At 47.7% G+C, this 20,350-nt stretch overlaps 1 protein-coding gene across 2 annotated transcripts in view; it reads right to left on the bottom strand.

Annotated features, from left to right (window-relative positions):
• The window catches only part of Npc1 (NPC intracellular cholesterol transporter 1), a 47,490-nt gene extending 30,798 nt beyond the window's left edge, over positions 1 to 16,692 (bottom strand). The window contains exons 1-3 of one of the 2 annotated variants that reach the window (XM_041659871.1): positions 16,555 to 16,692; positions 5,039 to 5,161; positions 4,133 to 4,239 (exon numbers count right to left, since the gene is read on the bottom strand). In XM_041659871.1, the coding sequence (XP_041515805.1) occupies positions 4,133 to 4,239; positions 5,039 to 5,161; positions 16,555 to 16,611 (287 nt within the window). In that variant the 5' untranslated portion in view covers positions 16,612 to 16,692. The remainder of the gene's footprint in view (positions 1 to 4,132; positions 4,240 to 5,038; positions 5,162 to 16,554) is intronic. The other variant, XM_041659872.1, reaches the window with a different exon arrangement.
• Between the last annotated feature and the right edge of the window lie 3,658 nt (positions 16,693 to 20,350).

Here is a 20,350-nt window from a genome sequence, read left to right as displayed (position 1 = left end):
CCGACTTCTTTGCTCATGTTCTCCCTCCTTCTGCTCCTCATTGTTACCACAGGGCAGAAAACCCTGACTGCTCTTTGGACTGGAGAGGGAGGGGGAAAGGAGTGGGGGGAGGGGGAGAAAGGTGGGAGGAGGGGGCGTAGGGTGGGAGGAGGGGGAGGGAAATGGGAGGCTGGGAGGAGGTGGAAACTTGTTTTTTTGTTTTTTTTTCTCCTTTTCTCAATTAAAAAAAAAACAAAAACAAAAACAAAAACAAACAAACAAAGTTCAAGTTCCTAATGAGACAGGGGCAGCTGAGACTACCACCTTGTCTGATATGCATGACTCTTTTTCAGACCATGGCTGTAAGTAGGGTTGTCTGAATGAGTGCTATATGCTCTTAACTTCTCCAGCCCCTAATTAGACTTGAAAACAAATATTTACAGAAGCAGTGAGTCACAGGGCACCAGTGCAGCACACAACTCACAGGGCACCAGTGCAGCACTGCAGCAGTCTAGTCACAGGGAAGCACTGCAGGACTCTAGTCACAGCACCAGTGCAGCACACAAGTCACAGGGAAGCACTGCAGCACTCTAGTCACAGCACCAGTGCAGCACACAAGTCACAGGGAAGCACTGCAGCACTCTAGTCACAGGGCACCAGTGCAGCACACAAGTCACAGGGAAGCACTGCAGCACTCTAGTCACAGGGCACCAGTGCAGCACTCTAGTCATAGGGAAGCACTGCAGCACCCTAGTCACAGGGCACCAGTGCAGCACTCTAGTCATAGGGAAGCACTACAGCACCCTAGTCACAGGGCACCAGTGCAGCACACAAGTCATAGGGAAGCACTGCAGCACCCTAGTCACAGGGCACCAGTGCAGCACACAAGTCACAGGGAAGCACTGCAGCACTCTAGTCACAGGGCACCAGTGCAGCACTCTAGTCACAGCACCAGCGCAGCACTGCAGCACTCTAGTCACAGCACCAGTGCAGCACTCTAGACACAGCGCCAGTGCAGCACCCTAGTCACAGGGCACCAGTGCAGCACTCTAGTCACAGCGCCAGTGCAGCACTCTAGTCACAGCACCAGTGCAGCACTCTAGTCACAGGGCACCAGTGCAGCACTGCAGCACTCTAGTCACAACACCAGTGCAGCACTCTAGTCACAGCACCAGTGCAGCACTCTAGTCACAGCACCAGTGCAGCACTCTAGTCACAGCACCAGTGCAGCACTGCAGCACTCTAGTCACAGCACCAGTGCAGCACTCTAGTCACAGCGCCAGTGCAGCACTCTAGTCACAGGGCACCAGTGCAGCACTCTAGTCACAGCACCAGTGCAGCACTCTAGTCACAGCACCAGTGCAGCACCCTAGTCACAGGGCACCAGTGCAGCACTCTGGCAGGAATGGCTCCTGGGATGCGTACTCATATCCAATATAAGTCTCCTCCATTTAATCTCCATGATCGTTGGTTTCAACAGCTGCACACAACTCCATGGTTGTTTCTCTTGTTACTGTAATGTGAGCTTGACCTTCTGATCACATGGGCGACCTGACTCCAGCAGATGCTCTCATCCGTGATCCATCATCACTAAAGTGCATACTAAAATAAATGGGCTTTGATAAGTGGCAAGGCCTCTGATCTGGCACTATCAATGTCCAGAGCCTAGAGTGGCCTGAGGAGACGCCTCATTTGACCTATTGCACATTCTGTGATTCCGGGAGAACAATTTAGCAATGGTTTTCCACTCTGCACTGCCCACTTCTCCTGAGCTGAAGCAGGGTAGAGTCCTCATCTTCATCCTAACCTCCTTCACTAGGCTGCTGAAGTCTAGATAATTTAAAGACAACACCATCTGTTGAAAACAGCTAGATAGGCTTAAGGAAACCTATTCTACAATCCTGGACTCCAACAACGCTAGCACAAGCTTACCATTGACATAGCCCAGATTTACAGAGGAGCTTATGCAAGCACAGCCATTTCAGCCGAGTTGCCAAGCTTGAGGACCTGCGTTTGCCCCTCAGGACCCACAGGATGCGAAGGAGTTACCCGACCGCCGCAAGCTGTCTTCTGCTCCTGTGCACCATGGACACACGTTAAATAACTGCCTTCAAAGCTCAGAAAAGAGGACGGGCAAAGCAGCACAGCAACGAGTGAGAAACAACCCGGGGAAGCACAGAGGTGAGGGCCGAGGTCCTGAGAAGGACACCATGTAAAAGCTCCACTCCTCTACATGCTGATGTCCAGTTATGCCAGCACTACTTGGTAAATAGGCTTTCTTTTTCTCCGTTTGATATTTTTTGCTTCTTTGTCAAAAATCAGGCATTCATAGGTATGTGGATTAATATCTGGGTCTTGGATTCAGTTCCATTGGTCCTCCTGTCTGTTCTTATGCCAAAACCAGGCTGTTTTCAGTACTGTAGCTCTGTAGAAGAGTTTGAAGTCAGGATTGTGATGCCTCCAGAAGTTCTTTTATAGTACAGGATTGTTTTGGCTATCCTGGGTTTTTTGCTTTTCCATATGAAGTTCAGTACTGTTCTTTCAAGGTCTGTGAATTTTGCTGGGATTTTGATGGGCATTGCATTGAATTGTAGATTGCTTTTGGCAAGATTGCCATTTTTACTATGTTAATTCTACCTACCCAAGAACATGGGAGATGTTTCCACTTTCTTGTGTCTTCTTCAATTCCATATCTATCACCATGCACAAAACTCAAGTACAAATGGATCAAAGACCTCAACATAAAGCCAGCTACACTGAACCTTACAGAAGAGAAAGTGGGAAGTACACTTGAACGCATTGGCACAGGGAACCACTTACTAAATATAACCCCAGTAGCACAGACACTGAGAGAAACAATTAATAAATGAGACCTCCTGAAACTGAAAAGCTTCTGTAAAGCAAAGGACACAGACAACAAGACAAAACAACAGCCTATAGAATGGGAAAAGATCTTCACTAACCCTACATCAGACAGAGGTCTGATCTCCAAAATATACATAAAACTCAAAAAATTGGTCATCAAAAGAGCAAATAATCCAATAAAAAAATGGAGTATAGACCTAAAAATAGAGGAATCTAAAATGGCGGAAAGACACTTAAGAAATGCTCAACATCCTTAGTTATCAGAGAAATGCAAATCAAAACAATTCTGAGATTCTATCTTACACCTGTAAGAATGGCCAGGATCAAAAACACTGATGACAACTTATGTTGGAGAGGTCGTGGGGAAAAGGGAACACTTCTGCATTGCTGGTGGGAATGCAAGCTGGTACAGCCCCTTTGGATGTCAGTGTGGCGATTTCTCAGAAAATTAGGAAACAACCTTCCTCAAGACCCAGTAATACCACTTTTAGGTATATATTCAAAGGATGCTTAATCGTGCCACAAGGACATGTGCTCAACTATGTTCATAGCAGCTTTGTTTGTCATAGCCAGAACCTGGAAACAATCTAAATGTCCCTCAACTGAAGAATGGATAAGGAAAATGTGGTACATTTACACAATGGAGTACTACACAGCAGAAAAAAATAATGACATCTTGAATTTTTTCAGGCAAATGGATGGAGCTAGAAAACATCATTTTGAGTGAGGTAACCCAGACTCAGAAAGACAATTATCACATGTACTCACTCATGGGTGGTTTTTAAACATAAAGCAAAGAAAACCAGCCCACAAATCACAATCCCAGAGAACTTAGACAACAATACAGACCCTAAGAGAGACTTAAATAGATCTAATCTACATGGGAAGTAGAAAAAGACAATATCTCCTGAGTAAATTGGGAGCGTGGGGACTTTGGTGGAGGGTTGAAGAGGAGGGGAGAAACAGGGAAGGGAGCAGAGAAAAATGTAGAGCTCAATAAAAATCAATAATAAAAAAAAGAGATAACAACAACAACAACAAAAAGCTCCACTCTTAAAGGCCACAGGTCCCTGTGCAGTCCTCTTGGGGCCAGAACAGCTCAAAGGAAACCGAATCTTAACTCTGAATGCAACTAGGAGAACTGAGTGTACCGTGTGACTTTCTTTCCTCCCGACAGGCCATGAGCGCCTTCTCCGAGTACAACAGAGCAAATGTCTGGTCTGTAAAAGCAGGCCAGAGTGGTACTGTGTCTCGAAGCCCACCGGCTATTTGCCAATGGTCAGCCTACCTGGACAGAAACTGAAGGGGCAGCTGCAGGTTGCTCTTCAGTGTCCGAAGCTGTTGAACGTCACAGCAGAGACTGACATTGTCGAAATAGAATCCTGGACAGAGCTCCTGTGAGGAGAGAGCCTCAGTCAGCGTGGCGATGCGGGCAATGAGCCGTCACTCATGCTGGTCACACAGTTCTGGCAAAACCCTCTTAAAAGGCCAGAAAGTGGGGATTCACAAGCAGTTGGAGACAGCTGTATTCATTTTTCCTTCCTTTACTGCTTTTCTTTACAAGTTAACCCCTTCTAGTCCAGCCACACCCACTCTCCACTCCACAGACAGTCAAATCTTAGACTAAGTCTGAGGAAAGAAGAAAGGTGGGTAGAAGATCTAGTGCCACGCTGGATTATTTATGACTTCAAAGCCAGTCTTTTCAGCTTGATTTTTTTCCCCAGTATTTTTTAACACAGGCCTAAGAATCACATTAACAATAAGCAGAGTCCTGGGAGGCAGTCAGAATTTACAGGCCTGCAGAGGAACAGAAAATAGCTAAAATTGGGGAAGAGAATTCCCAGCCTCTTAGTGCCGGAGTCCAAGTAAGTCTTGAAATCTAGGAACAAAACCAACCAACCAAACAAACAAGCTAACTTCTAACACACTTTGCAGAAGTAGCTAAAAAGCAGCATCTGAGGTCCTAAGGTCAGCTCTACACAGTAACTCACTTTTGGAAAACTCCAGGAGACTTACAAAGTCAGCACTGGAAGATTAAGCCGGAAGCCGTTCTATGGGCTCTGCACTGGGGTACAGGCTGGAGCCTAGGATAAGATTTAAGCCTGAGGCCTGGGGTGACAGCAGTTAAGAGTGATTACTGATCCTATGGAGAACTCAGCTCATGTTGGTCGCCTGGCCCCACAGCAGCCCTTACCTGCACCAGGTCATACCCGTCCTTCGGTAAGGGTTTTGGTGGACCAAAATATTTGCAGTTGTACCTCTTATCTCCAAATGCTTTCCCACATTCTCCATACCAAACACAGGATTGTGAAAACACCTAGAGAAAGTCAACATGGAAAAACCATATTTTATTTAGCAAGAAACGGTGCTCAGCCAGCAAACCAGTCAATGACACCTAAAAATGAAGAAACAACAACAAAGGTTCTTATTAAACATGCCAAGCAATACTGAGAAAGCTGGAACAAGTCAGGCGTGCGGGGGCTACACCAGCAATCCCGGCACTCTGAGGCTGAGACAGAGAAAGCATGAGTTCAAGGCCAGTCTGGGCTGCACAGAAAAGACCCAGCTAATGCTGTCTCACAAACCAACAAGACAAAATAGGCAGGCCACAGGGTGAGACGGCTCAGCGGTCGTGAGTACTTCCCTCTCTTCCAGAGGACCCACCTGAAACCCAGCTCCATACTGTCTGACCCCTACTGCTGGTCTCTGTGTGTGCAAGCATATGTACATGCACACATACTTTAAAAAAGCAACCAGGCTCAATACCCCAAACGGCTTTGTCAAGTCAGCGATGCAGGCATGGAAAGTATTTACGAGATACAGACTTCCCGCATATCTGGATGAGGGCTCTACTTCCAGGAGCTTCACAGTACAAGCAAAAGCAACAGGGTGACATGGGGACAGGGCACACACAAAAAGTTAGATAAACCACCAAAAGACTATTTCCACATATACCTAGGTTAGCTGACGTTGGCACAAGTCCCTGGAGAACAAACCACCAGTACCACTGGTCCGACCTCAAGTGGTGCAGGACGCACACTGTCTCTGAGGGCTAAGGGAAATGAACGCAAGGACTGCATGTGCTAACTTTAAGGGCTATCACCTAGGCAACATTAACTCGTTAAAATTTCTTATGAAAAGATGTGTCAAGAGCCACTCATATTCTCCATGTGACAGTCACACAGCTATCTGGAACTTGAGACAAGGAAGGGCTCCAGTGAGTCACCACCCTGTCCATGTGTGCTGCTCAGATGAAGCCCAGACTGCATCACAGCTGACCCAGCAGAGATGACCCAGCATGCCAGGGACTTGTAACCGTCCACGGAAAAACATGACAGCCAGGAGCAAGCTGGATCCTGAGATCCCTGGTGGAAAGCCTTGAACACACTGGACGACAGGACCAATCGACGCCCATGTGTCCCATAGTTCCCAGGCAAGATGCAGATCCTGGAACAGAAACTACGAGGGCAGAAGAAATAGAGGAAGAACAGACCCATCAACCAGACCAAGGTACAATTGTTAAGGGATCCAGAGACAATATAAGTTGTTTAAACAGTAAAATTAAAACTCAGTGTGCTGGAACCTCAGCTACCACAGAGAAGGGATGAAACAGGAAGTAGGAGAGGCAGAGGTCACCTGGAGCCCCTGCCTTCACAGAAAGGGAGTAGCTTAGGAGTGAGTGTTTGCTCAACATGGGGAAGGCCTGGGTTCAAAGAGGCAAAAACAGACACCCCAATCCCCACATGGGAGATGTGTGAGTGTGTGTGTGTATGTGGGGTACCACACCCTGTCACTTTTAGACAAGGGACAGTAGCTCTGGAGCTTCTTCCCCAGGCTGCTTGTGTCTACGGCACAATCTCCCTCTCCGAACTCAAAGTCCTATGTTTAGGCCACAGGGAGAGAAATTATCCAAATGGGGAAGTGTCAAGATTTCTATCTATCTATCTATCTATCTATCTATCTATCTATCTATCTATCTAATCTATCTATGTACTAGCAAACCAATCCCAGTTCTACCTTCCTCCTCTCCTCCAGCTCTCACCACCCTCCCCCTATCTGCTCCTCAGGCACAGTCTCCCCAGGAAGTCACCTCCTTGAGGCAGGACCAAGCCCCCTCCCCCATGCTGAGCAAGCCCACAGAGAATGGGCTCCACAAAATCAGCTCATGCAGCATGGTTAGATCCTGGTCCCACTATCAGTGGTCCCACATACTGCCCAACCCCCACCACTGTCAACTGCCTTCACGGGACCAAGTTCGGTCCTATGCAGATTCCCCAGCTCTAAGTCCAGTGTTTCTGTGGGCTTACTGACCCCTTTGCTCATATCATGGCTCCTCCCTCCTCTCTTCCACCCGACTGCAGGAGCTTGGGCCAGTGCTGAGTGTGGATCTCTGCATCTGCTTCCATCAGTATGTGCATGAGGGTTCTGTGATGTCAATTAAGGTTGTCCTCAACCTAATTACAGGGAAAGGCCAATTCAGACCCCTCTCCACTATTGCTTAGATTCTTAGCTGGGGTCATCCCTGTGTATTTCTGGGAATTTCCCCAGTGCCAGGTTCCTTATTAACCCCATGATGGTTTTTTTCTATCAAGATATCTCTTTCTTTGTTCTCCCTCTCTGTAGAGCAAGTTCAAGATTTTAAACCAAACTCAGCAACTCAAGCTGAGAACTGAAGTTCTGGCCTTCCACAGACAGGTGGTTACCAATGTAACTCAAGTCAAAAAGACAAAAGCTGGTTATGGAGGTGGGGACACAAGGAGCCGTCTCTCATTCCTCACAACTCTCTACCCTACCAGATGCCAAGCCCGTCTCCCAGCAGAATTACAGAGAAAATTCAGGAGGCCAGTTAGAGTTTATTTGGGCAAAATTGATCAGGAAATTCAGCAGGGCTGACACCAAAGCAGGTTCTGAGCTGAACACTCAGACAATGTAGTCGGATGCCATTTCCCAGAAAGCTAGGGGACTAGCTGCCAAAGGGCCACAGTTAAGTAATCCCAGATCAACAAACATCCACCCCAAATCCACGGTGAACAGAACAATCAAAATGGCCCAGTGTGGTTTCACAAAGACCACGCTTTTTATGCTCAGCCCCTGACTTCAAAGCCAAGCATCCCTGCCCCTGGGAAGGAAAGGGGAAGGCAGGAGGGGAGTCGGGCACTCTGGATCCCAAGAAGTCAACACTTCAAGTCAATAGGCAGGTTGAGCCCACTACCCCTGAAGGAGTCACTTAACCACCTCAATAGAACAAAACTATTTGGGGTTTCCTGGCCATGCTCAGGCTGGCATCTCACAGAATCATCTTGCCCACAGCAACAGCCCCAGGCAGAGAGGCCCAAGGTGTCCATCAGCTCAGGGTCCTCCCAACTGTGATGGGCGGCACCAGTGCGCAGTGTCTCATGTATTCCACAGATGCACACAGTGAAGCCCCAGAGACTACAGACATAATTTGTGCAAGATCACACAAGTAGTGGCTTAGTCAGGATTGAAACTGAGGCCTTTTGGAGCCAGGCACAGACTCCTCATAAAAGGTAATTAACTCCACAATTAGGGCTCTTCTCTAGAGTCAGCCGCCCACTTCCTCCTTTGTCAGGGCAGAACCTATCGTCTCGCAGAGCAGCACTCAAGGGCAAGACCCTCTTCACAATTACAGCAAGCAGAGCCTGTTTCCTGCATGACTCTTCCCCTGGCCTCTTTCTTGTCAACACCTTTGCCTCTTGGTATCCGCACCTGCCTATGAACAACGCTCTAATTTCATGGACGGCTCCAAGCTCTCCACACCCACCTAGCTGCCTGCCAGCCTCTGGGAAACCAATCTCTTTCCATGTGTCTATACCCAGGCCTCTTGCAACAGTTTAACCTTTGAAACTGCCTCCACTGCTAACATCATCCACTCTGATAGGACTCCCTTGCTCAACCACCTCCCAGTCTGTAGTCTTCATGTGCTTAGAACCCACCCTCTCCCGCTGCCTGTGAAAAGCGCTCCAGATACCTTGTCTTGGCTCTTCCCTTCCTTCTGTCCTATCCTGAGGAGACCTGTCTGCCTCCACACTGCTCCCTGTCCTCCTCACTACCCACTAAGGCCATTCTCCAACTCCCGTATGGTACCTGTCGACGCGCCTAGGCATACGGTCCCATGAGGACACAGCACATTTCCCACGCTTATGCCACAGCACTTGCTAAGTGTCTGTTGTCACAACCCCATGCAGACAGATCTGTGACTCATTGTACTGGAATACAGATGAGCAGGTAAAGTGCCTCATCTAAGGTCTGGACCAAGACACGGCAAAGCTGGACACCTACCTGTGGCCTAGGTGCCTCAGGAGGCTGGGCTCTCCTTCCACTGCACCAAGGGACCACAGGTTTAAAGAGACAAGGCTGGACCGTGCTCATCTCTGCAACCCATGGAGAATCTGACTGGTGCCTTAGTGGCGGAATTTGCAATCTCAACCTCACCACAGTACAGAAGGCAGCCAGGGCTTGTGTGACAAAGAGGGCTGATGTGTCACAACGTCTCCCCAGGCAGTACAGCAGCACACGCTAATGCCACCACGCTCTGGGCAAGCGGAACTCATGCGGCCACACGCTTCCCTTTTAGACAAAGAACCTGACTTCCAAACACAATGCTGCCTGTTCTCTGACACAGAAGCCTGATTCTGAGATGAGGGCCGTGACGTTTGTCCCTAAACTTGGCATTTGGGAGGCTGAGGTAGCAGGATTGCTACTGGAGGCTAACCCAGGCTATACAGCAAGACTAGGTCACAAAACTAAACTGAACAAAACACACCCTGGTTTTAAATTCAGAAACATCCTCTTTTTTTTTTCCCCCTTCCCCTGAGATAGGATTTCTCTGTGTATCCTTGACTGTCCTGGAACTTGCTCTGTAGACCAGGCTGGCCTCAAACTCACAGAGATCCGCCTGCCTCTGCCTCCCGAGTGCTGGGATTAAAGGCAAGCGCCATCACCTCCCTGCTCAGAAACATCTTCTTATGGAAAGAAGTATTATGCGCAGTATTAAAATGAAACTCACCATGTTTGAGGTCTACCATCACCAAAAAGTGAGTCTAACCAAAACATGAGCCCTGCTCTAGGGATGGGCAGTAGCAAAGGCTGCACATGTGTGACACACTGAGGTCACTGAGCATGGCTAAAAGCAAAAGTCGCATGTGATTTTTACCACCAAAATAACACAAAGCAAACCCGGTCTCAGCTGTTCTTCACCAGATGAAATGAAAGCCAGAGACGGCAGAGCTACAGTTCTGTCAGCATCCTGAGGTCAAACGGGATTGAGGATGGCGAGCTGAGTGTCACACCACACCACACCACACCCAAGTCTCTGCCAGTGCATCCGCTGACTCACGGACTGGGGTGTTCCAGTCTGTATGCTGCTGCCACCACAGAATACCTGAGACTAAGTGATAAGAAGAAATTTATTTGTCTCACAGAGCTGGAGGCTAGAAGGCCTGGGTGGAGGGGCTGCATCTACTCATTCATTTTGACAAAGGTGTATTGAGTAGCTCAACGCTTGCAGGGTGTGTGTGTTCCAGCACAGGAACTCGGCGGGCGCGTTCAAGCCAGCGGTCAGATGTGGCATGTGCTCACACTGGTACTCCTAACTGAAGGGGCAACATTACTTAACTAGTACGTTTTGTCCATCCCTAAATTATTTTTTAAAGACTGCATATTTTTCTTTAATTGCAAATCAATAAACACCTATCACAAATATCCAGGTTTTGCAGATACACTGAATTACAACTGAAGGCCTTCCTTGGATCAACCCTATTGTTTCTCACATTGAACCAGGGCTAACACCCACGTCTCCCTTCCACAGAGGGTTTGTTTTTTGTTTTTTTTGTTTTTTTTTTTTTTTTTGCTCTTTTTGAACTCCCCTCAATTATTTTTATCTAGATCCTTTGGGTCAAACTCCACACCACAGAAAAAATAAGCCTCATTGTCTCTTCCCTAGGCTTTTGTGTTACCCATCCTGTCTGCCCTGTCAGATGACCTTTGCTTAGATGCCTCCCCCACGACTCACTTCCTCATTAGGCTGAACTCTGACCCCTTTCACCCTGGTCCAGTGCCTATGTTCTCAAAGTAGGTGAGCTGTCTTAATAGCTCAGCAGGGCCTGGCACTGAAGCAGAACCTGTCCTCCAAGTGAGGCAGCAGATGTCTCGTGTTCTGGTGACATGTTTTGGTCACATCTTGAGAGCTCCCTTGTAGATGCACTAGGGCCAGGCACTGACAAAGTCCGCCTCTGAGGGCCAAACATTTACTCTGTAGGCTTCTGAGACTTCAGGTTGCTGTGGCAAATACTCAACTCTGCCTGTAGACATTCAAATGCAGCCATAGCACAAAGTAAACGAAAGGACACATCCCAATAAAACTTTATTTACAAACGCTCTGGCTAGGCCACAGTTTGCTGGTTGTTGCTCTAAGATCAAGCAAAATTTACGAGATCTGCAAGAGCATTTTCTTGCATTTGTTTTGATGCCTTGTAAGACCATGAGATTCTCAACAGCTGGGCCCAGGTATAAGTCTTCCTTTGAAACACCCTGCAGGCTGCATCCCAACCTTCAACGACTCAGAAACCGGCAAGACTTAGTGAATTGAGAGAATCTCACTGGGTTTCTTCCGTTAAGAGATGAGAACTCGTGGTCATCTGGCGTCAGCCCAGACTTAGTGGTGACAAGGCTAGAGTGAGTCTCTACTTTCATAAGACAGGGAAGATGTGGTTCAATTACTAGAAATATTACCGAGTCAGAAACTTGCCATCAACAGGGCTAGTGCAGGAAGATTTAAGAAAAACGAACCCGTCTGCTATCTATCAGCAACTACAGTCTACTGTCCATGAGCACATAGGGAGGGCCGTTACCCACACTACACAGAAAGAAACCCTGACCACCACCAAGAGAGCTGTGTACTCCTGGAGGCCTCTCGTGAATCCTGCTGAGGGCCAAACTCACAAGCCCAGGAGACGCGCCGGTTACACGCCAGGCACAAAGCCGTGTAGTTTCTCACTCGCCTCCCTTCTCAAACACTCCATCACACAGAATACAAAGATTTTACAGGCAAGGGAACTAAGGCTCAGAAATGATATTCCAAGGCCACAGAGCTCATAAGTAACATAATTCTGAAAAACAAGACCAATGTTCTCCAGCCCATCTTCTGAACCTTCCCACACTCCCAACCCGAGTGTCTGCACAGTTCAAACTCCAGCCCTGTCTGGGCACTGACTCCTCCTCAGAAAACGCTGCAGCAGACAGGTAGCCCCACCTGCTGCGGTGATGGTCCACAAATATTCTTTTTCACAACCTGGTCATCTGTAGAAACAATGACTACCATTCCCATCTCTAGGTGGCTGTCAAGTGATAACTCCTTCCTCGGTGTGACTGACAGTCCTCAGCTCCCTGCCAGCACCCAACCACGATGCTACAGAGTTGGGATCGCCACATGTGCTACCACTGGTAAAGGCAATAGAGGAATCAGCTCCAAGAGGGGAAAAGGCCAGGTGGCTGCTGGTTAGCCCCATTGCCCACTGCCTCTGTAGCAAGTTTGGACACAATAACAGTAAAATAGGATGGGGTGGAGGGAACTCTGCCCAGAGAGTATACTGCCTTTGGAATTCAGAAGACATAGTAAACAAGCATGGCAGGCCTTGGAGGTGGAGGCTTGTTTTGATCTGACTTCTAGGGTAGAAACCTCTGTTTCTGTTTCAAAGCCGGCCTGGCACGCACGCGCACACAGAGAAAGGGTAATTTTGTGCACACCAAGACTTGCCTGTGCATGGGGTTCGAGTCAAATATTTCTAGAGCTCTCCATCGAGTTTGCATGTAAGTAACTCACCCAAGGCCACACTACTAGTTACTGTTAGACGAGTACGAGCTTCAGCTCACACAGGGTCAGAAGAGCCCCAAAGCCACAGCAAGTGAGCGCTGGTGTGTGTCTGTAGAGGGCCATGGTCAGCCAACTAGCCACTCCCCGACAACGACCAAGCCACACCGGAGACAGGAGCAGGTACTGAATGAGAAGCTTTACTGGTCAGACAGGTAACTGTTGGGCACCCACTCACTTCAGCTTGCTAAATACCAGGAATGAGGGAGCAACACCTGAGCCTGAGTAGACTGCAGAAATCAGCGCAAGCTTCTGGGCCAGCACTGACTAGTCATGTGACCTTGAGACAAACATGAACTTAATGTTCCTGTTGATAAAACAAGAAAAATGTGGGGCTGGAGAGAACTCAGTGGCTAAGAGCTGCTCTTCCAGAAGTCCTGAGTCAATTCCCAGGCACACACTGCGGCTCACAACTGTGCATAACTATAGAAGTCTTGAGTCAATTCCCAAACACGCACTGCGGCTCACAACTGTGTATAACTATAGAAGTCTTGAGTCAATTCCCAAGATCACACTGCTGCTCACAACTTCATATAACTATCGTTTCATGGGATCCAATGCTCTCTTCTTGCGTGCAGATAAAATACATATATATATATATATAAAATACAAAAATAAATAAATCTTAAAAACATGAAAATATGCTTTTACTGAAGGAGTTCTGTGAGGACAAAATGGTTAGCCCTGTGCTCATAATGACACACTGTGCGTCTCTCATCTGTACTCCAGAATCATCCCCACTGCCTGCTAGGAAGACGGCTGCACATGACCTGGCAGAACTAACAGCTCCTAGGAGACCGAGGCAAGAGCATTTCCAGCCGGCGGCCAGCCTGGCTTACACAGCAAGCACGACTGAAAAAGAAAAAGATCCTGGCTATTTTAACAACTTTATGAAGATGGTATACCATAAATCACCCCTTCATTACAATCAATGTCATCACCAGAAATCAACTGCAAATACATTATATATGGATGCATGCATATATATATAATTTATTGTTATTTTATGTTCATTGGTGTTTTGCACAATGTATGATGTCTGTGTGAAGTTGTCAGAAGCCCTGGAAGTGGAGTTACAGACAGGTGTGAGCTGCCATGTGGGTGCTGGGAATTGAACCCGGGTCCTCTGGGAGGGCAGCCAGCACTCCCAACTGCTGAGCCCTCTCTCCAGCTTTGATCACAACTAATATAGTTCTTGCCCTCAAGAGGCCTGCGTTTGGCATTTCAGTAAAAAAAACAAGTAACTTTTACAAACACCCTGGAAAGTAGACACAGTTACTATGACTTTATAGGGGAGGGAACTGGAGTTCCAGTGGGGAGAGACGGAGTTAAGGACCCCCTCCTACTGCCGCCCCCTCAAAGACTTTGTTAACAGAAAAAGCCACTGTAGCAGTGTAAGCAAAAATCAGGAGCTTCCATGGGAAGGCATCCTGGCTGGGGAACAGCACAGGGGCCTGGGGAGGCTGGCACAGACTTTGTGTGGTCTGTCTGGGGAGCAGACGCCCTCTGCAGAGCTCCAGGTGACAGTGAAGGGGGCACCTGAGACAGCCTAGATCAGACTTGCCAGGAGGTGACGCGCCATGCTTCAAACAGTGAGTCTTTAACAGGGACATGAGGAGACTTAGCCAGGAGAGGGTGCCTGTGCCTCCCTCAACAGAGGGACTCTTTGTTCTGGCTGATATAAATTCGGAGAAATACAAGGTTCTATTCAGCAAGCCCTTTACCCACTTGCAAACAAAGAAACAAAACCTTCCTTTTCCAGTCGGTAATTTGTTATCAATCCGCCTGAAGCTGGAGAAGATCACACATACCCACTCCAATTTCACAAAGTTATTAATCCCTTCCTCCAGGTCAAAAGATTAACCCACTCCAGATCATCTCTGAATGCGCCACTTAAATATTTAAGGAGTGCTCAGACCTCAACATATTCCAAGTTCTTCAAGGGGGAAAAAGGTCAGGCAGAAGAAGCTCGTTTATTTCCCCAACTGCATTCATACCTGGATGAACAGGTGGGCTGCTGTTTGTATGAGGCAGGGTCTTGATATTTACCTGACTGGTTTAGAACCTGTTAGGTAGAAGAGGTTGGCCTCTATTTAGAGATCTGCCTGACTCTTCCTCCCTAGGGCTCAGATTAAAGGCGTGCACAGCATGACTATCAGCAAACACAGCATTATAAACAAGCTGTCTAGGCAGGCACCTGCAACTTTAGCAGGTAGGGGGCTGAAGCAGGCTCACGGTGAATTCCAGGCACACCCTGGCAATAACCCGGGCAACAGAGTGTCAAAAGCTGGACCCTTAGAAACTGACACGCAAAAGAGCCAAAACAAATGGGAAAGCAGAACATTCAACTTGGAGATGTTATTCCATCATCTGTAAATTTAAAGAGAAAAACTAAAAATCTCTCCAAATGCATTTTAGATTTTCCAAAGGACAGCTGTGTCTAATCCCCAAGCAACTTGATTGGTGTTCAGACTGAAACCTGATGAGCTGCAGTCAACCACCAGTACAAGTTCCAAAACCAGATACCCCACCCCATCTCTTCAGCTGCCTGGGAGCCTTTAGATAGCAGAAAGCTGCTTTTTGAAACAATGGGAGTGTTCCTAGTTCAGAGGACTTTGGAAAGACTTCCAGCATTTTGCAAGAGAATCAACTTTAGTCTACTTAAATGCTCTAGAAGAGGAGCTCACTGCTTATCAACCTTGAGGTAAGTTTAAACCACTTTATAGCGTGGAGTCTGCTGATTAGGTCCTGACCTAAAACTCTGGGGAAAAGAAACTGCTGACGTTTTCTCAAAGGCACCACACTAGGCAGGGAAACGGCTTCTCCACACACTGACTTCATCTCAATAATGATGAGGTTTTTATTATTTCAAAAAAATCAAGGCTGAATCAAACACCTAAAACCAGAGATGGCAAGGGTTGGTCTGTCCCAAACAGCTCCCTTCTGCTTTTCCTGACTCTGGGTTCAGCCTGGTATCTGCGTGTGTATACTTCCTGGCTCCTGGGCCCTCCTGGATCAGCATCCCTACATCCCTGAGCACTGCACAGATATGTAAAGTCCAAAGGATAGGTTTCCTAGACTGGGTAACTGAATCACCACCATGTCATAACTCATAAGTCCAGTAGAGGGGAGTTAGTGGGCACAGGGCACAGAATTTCCATCGACTTAGTCATCCTGATGTGGTTTAATTAGTACCCCTCCGTAGACATCACCAAACACACACCCAACTGTTTCCAATGAGAAAACTAGACACACAAACAGTAGTGACACACCCATGCCCAAACTGGCCACAGCAAGGAAAAGCCAGATGAGGGCCTACTGCGTTTGTGGGCCTCAGTTTCCCGAAACTTTATAACATACGTGATAAGAGGCAAACCACACTCTTTACATTAGGCTGATTCACTTCAAGTACTCAATTTGGTGCCTGAGTCCCGTTCTCTGCCTCCACCGTCTGGAGATAAGGAGCGATAATGCAATAAGAGCTACGTAAACTTAAGAGTTGATGTGCATGTAGAATTTGTCTTGTCTAAAATGGATAAAAACAAGCAAAGTCCCTCTTCTCTGCACCCATTGTCCCTCCAATCCCACTTCCTAAATCAGGTGACCACAGCTGGAATGAGCTCAAAGCTGGCCAAATAGCGGCCCCCGCTGTCACCTCTCCCAGACCACAGGGCAGCGTGAGGGTAGACAGACACAGGAGAAGGCGACCTCCGCGGCTGCACCCGCAAACCAACTTCCCCACGCCTGCGCCCGGGGTCTCCGGAGCCGCCGCACGGCCCAGCCCGCCCTCCCGCCCGCCCGGGGCTCTGGAAGTCGCTCACCTGCGCAGGGCACAGCAGCAGCAGCAGGAGGCCGAGGGCCGGGAGGCGCGTGCTCATGCTGTCACCGCGCGGGGCTACGGACCTCTGTGGGGCTCGCTGTGAACCGCGACCCGAGCTCCCGGGCACTGGCTGGGCGGTTTCAGGGTAGGCGCCTGACCAAGGAGCGGGCAGACGCAGGCGGCGGGCTGCGCGCGCAAGTCAGGAAGGACGGAGGCGGTGTCGGCTACCGCCACTCCGAACCCCTAGGAGGCGGGGTTAGGCGTTCGGGGGCGGGGCTTAGAGCACAGAGCGGGGCGGAGCCTTGGCTGAGCTACGCTGCCAGCCCCCTCTGCTCCGGACCTCTGTGGGTCTGCACTGCTCTGCTGCCTGGGGACTCCTAGAGCACAGGTCTCAGTACCCATCGCCAAAGCCACGCTGGCTCGCGCCCTCCCCGGGAACTAGTCCAGCTCTTTTGTGTTGCGCCATCCCTGCGCGCCTCTCGGGCTGGGATCTCTCACACCTGGGAAGCTGCACTTTTAAAATCCATCCTAGGATGGTGCTCTGGACTTAATCAAACAACCTCTGACTTTGATGTTTCAATTTACTGCTCCTTTTTTCCTCCAGGATTGGAGAGGTCGGGCGAGGGTTTAGCACGTACTACTTCGAGGGAATTTTCCTAATTAAGAAGCCATTCCTCGGATCACTGAAACATTTCAAACTCTGTTTCTTTTATATTTATTTATTCTTGGTTTTTCAAGATAGGGTTTCTTTATATAACAGTCTTCAACCTTTGTTTCTTTAGGCCCCGATAAGTACTCTGATCAACTCTCCCAGTCCCAATTACCCAAAAGGAATCCTTGCTGTCGCATCTTCTAGCCAACGGGGCTCTTCAGAGCGGTGGCCTGACCCTGTTGGGATAGGACTGCTTGATTAATTCAGACCAGGTTTGAGAGCGCCCTAAATCGCACCTCCTACCGGCCAAGGCGCGTCTAGCAGTGAACTCATGCTTACGGTGGAAATGTAACCTGTGAAGTTTAAATTTTTTAAAAATCACTTGTAATTGCACCATGATGGTCAATCTATGTTACACTGTGCTGTATTTTATCTTATGAGTTTTTTTTCTTGGTGAAAACTATTTTAACATGATTGAGACCCAAATAGAAGCTTTTTGTTTGCACAATACCACCACTTTCCCTTCCCTAAACCTTCTTACATTCCCTAACTTGTCTGGATTCCACAAAGCCTTGCCTCTTCCTGAACTCTCTGCTTCCATGTGGCACTGCAGTCCAATAGCATGGAAGCTGCTGCTGCTTTTCCTCATGAAGAGAGAAAGAGGGAGGTATGACCAGAATTCCAGAAAGCAATGCGCCCATGTCAGACCTGCCAGGCTGATGGACTGGTGAGCACTTCCATGTTTGTGCAGAGCCAGAATAATGCAGGTCCAGGGTCAAGTTATTTCAGTCCCCCTACCACGCACCACCCACCTGTGTTTGACCTTATGTAAATCCCTTTGAAATGTACAACGAGAGCCCTATCTTCCACCAATCCAAAGGCTAAAGTATCAAGAGCTAACATCTGAGACAGCTACGCAGAGGCTTCCTGGATTTGCTGTGATTTGTCTATCTTTAAAAGGTGCCTTTATTATTCCTTGCTTTGTTTTGTTCGTGAAACTGCTACCACATGGGCATAGGGTATTTGGGGCACCTGAACCTCTGTTCCTAGACCATGGTCACTGTGTGTGTGTGTGTGCGTGTGTGTGTGTGTGTGTGTGTGCAAATTGACCCAAGCCAAAATTCTGTTTCGTTGGCGGATGAAAGAAGGCCTTAAATGGCTATGCTAACAGCTTGTGATCCATCCGGTAACTTATTTAAACAACCTCCCATTGGAGTTCCTATTGACACTTGCTATAGGAAAGAACGACACAAAACTCAAATTTCTGTAATCTTCTGAAGAAAACAGAAGTTATCCCCTGTGCTGAGGGGTTGAACCCAGAGCTTTGGACATGCCAAGCAAATGCTTTACGAATGGGCTACATTCCCAGACCCAATGCAATGGTCTGCTCTGTCCCTTTAAGAGACAAGCCACACCCACTCCCTTCCCTGTCCGCTGAGGCAAGCTAATCTTCAGTTTCCAATCTGAGCCCCTTCTCCCCTCTCGAAGAGACAGCTTCTGTGTCTCCCTTCTCCCCACACCTCCCTCTCCCTCTCCCTCTCCCTCTCCCTCTCCCTCTCCCTCTCCCTCTCTCTCTCTCTCTGCCTCTCTCCCTGCTCTTCCCCCGTCTCTCCTTCCCTTCCATAACCCACTCTGCATGGTGTGCCTATCTGTCTTGGTCTCTCACCCGCCATGCGGCTTTATGGTCTGCCCTGGTCTCAGGACCCGCTGCCCGCTGCAGCCACTCGGGGACCTGCAGCATTTTTACTTTTACCATTATAGAGACAGTCTCTCAATAAGTTGTCTGGGTTGCCCTCAAATTTATAATTCTTCTGCCTCAGCCTCCTGCTAGACAGGATTGCAGGCATATGGCAATATGCCTTGTAGGTATTATTTTTTATTTTTTAATCAAAGGAAATATGCATTTTAATTTTTATCGTTAAGCTGCTTCCCAAAGAGGTTTCAGGCTAACCCTTTGTCAGCAACACATGGAAATTCCTGATTCCCTGCTCCTTCTCCAAGACCTCCATTCTGATCAGTGAAATATCAAATCTGTAATTTATTTTATTTCTTGTTTTTTTAAATGTCCACATGATTTAATTTGTATTCTTTTAATTATAAGAATAAAAGTCTACCTATTTGTAAGTGACTTTTCTGTATACTTTTATTAGATATATTTATTTTTCATATATTTTGTAAAACCTTGTATACATATATAAATAAATATATGCATGTGTGTTCTTGTGTTTCTGCACATATGTGTGTATGGAGGCTAGAGGTTTTCCTCAGATGTAATTTGTCTTATATGGTTTTTTTTTTTTTGCTTTTTTGTTTGTTTAGTTTTGTTTTTTTGAGACAGGGTTTCTCTGTGAAGTTCCTAGCTTTCCTGGAACTAGCTCTTGTAGACCAGGCTGGCATCAAACTCACAGAGATCCGCCTGTCTCTGCCTCCCGAGTGCTGGGAGTAAAGGTGTGTGCCACCATCGACCAACAATCTTGTATGCTTTTTTAAGACTTATTAATTTTATTTTCTGTGTATGGGTGTTTTGCCTGCATGTATATCTGTGCCCCATGTGAGTGCCTGGTGCCCATGGAGGTCATAAGAAGACACTGGATCCCCTAGAACTGGAGTTACAGACACCTGCAAGCCACTATGTGGGTGCTGGGAAACAAACTTTGGTTCCTGGAAGAGCAACAAGTGCTCTTAAGCACTGAGCTATCTATCCCCTGTCCTACAGATTCTTTTATGATGTGAGGCATAGATACTGTTCAGCAGAAGTGCGCACTGTAATGAACTCTTGCAGCGCTTCAGGAACTCTTGTCATTGGGACAGTCACGGTCAATTCTGTAGACATCTTGTGAAATCGTGATGCTTCTCCCTCTATAAGATTCACCCCAAAACATCCCAGCAGTGTATACATCATTCTTTTCACCTGACTTTTCTTGTACAGGCAGCTGGATGACTTCTTCCACATTATGGGGCTCTGGTGTGAGAGCATTCACTCAGTCAACCCTTTGTTCTCATAGTCAAATCTACATAAAGCCAGTCCCCCACAATTGTCCTTATTGACAAGGCTCATTGACAAGAAAGGAGCCCTGAGCAGGAGGCACTGAGCAGGAGAGACAGCATGTCTGCTCTCACTGATAAACCAGTCTGGGTGGCCCTG

This window comes from Microtus oregoni, unplaced genomic scaffold (assembly GCF_018167655.1).
Source record: "Microtus oregoni isolate MIOR12 unplaced genomic scaffold, Mior012 000011F_ref0000422, whole genome shotgun sequence".
Lineage (NCBI taxonomy): Eukaryota > Metazoa > Chordata > Mammalia > Rodentia > Cricetidae > Microtus > Microtus oregoni.
Note: the sequence above shows the minus strand (reverse complement) of the source record. Positions and strands in the feature narration are given on the sequence as shown.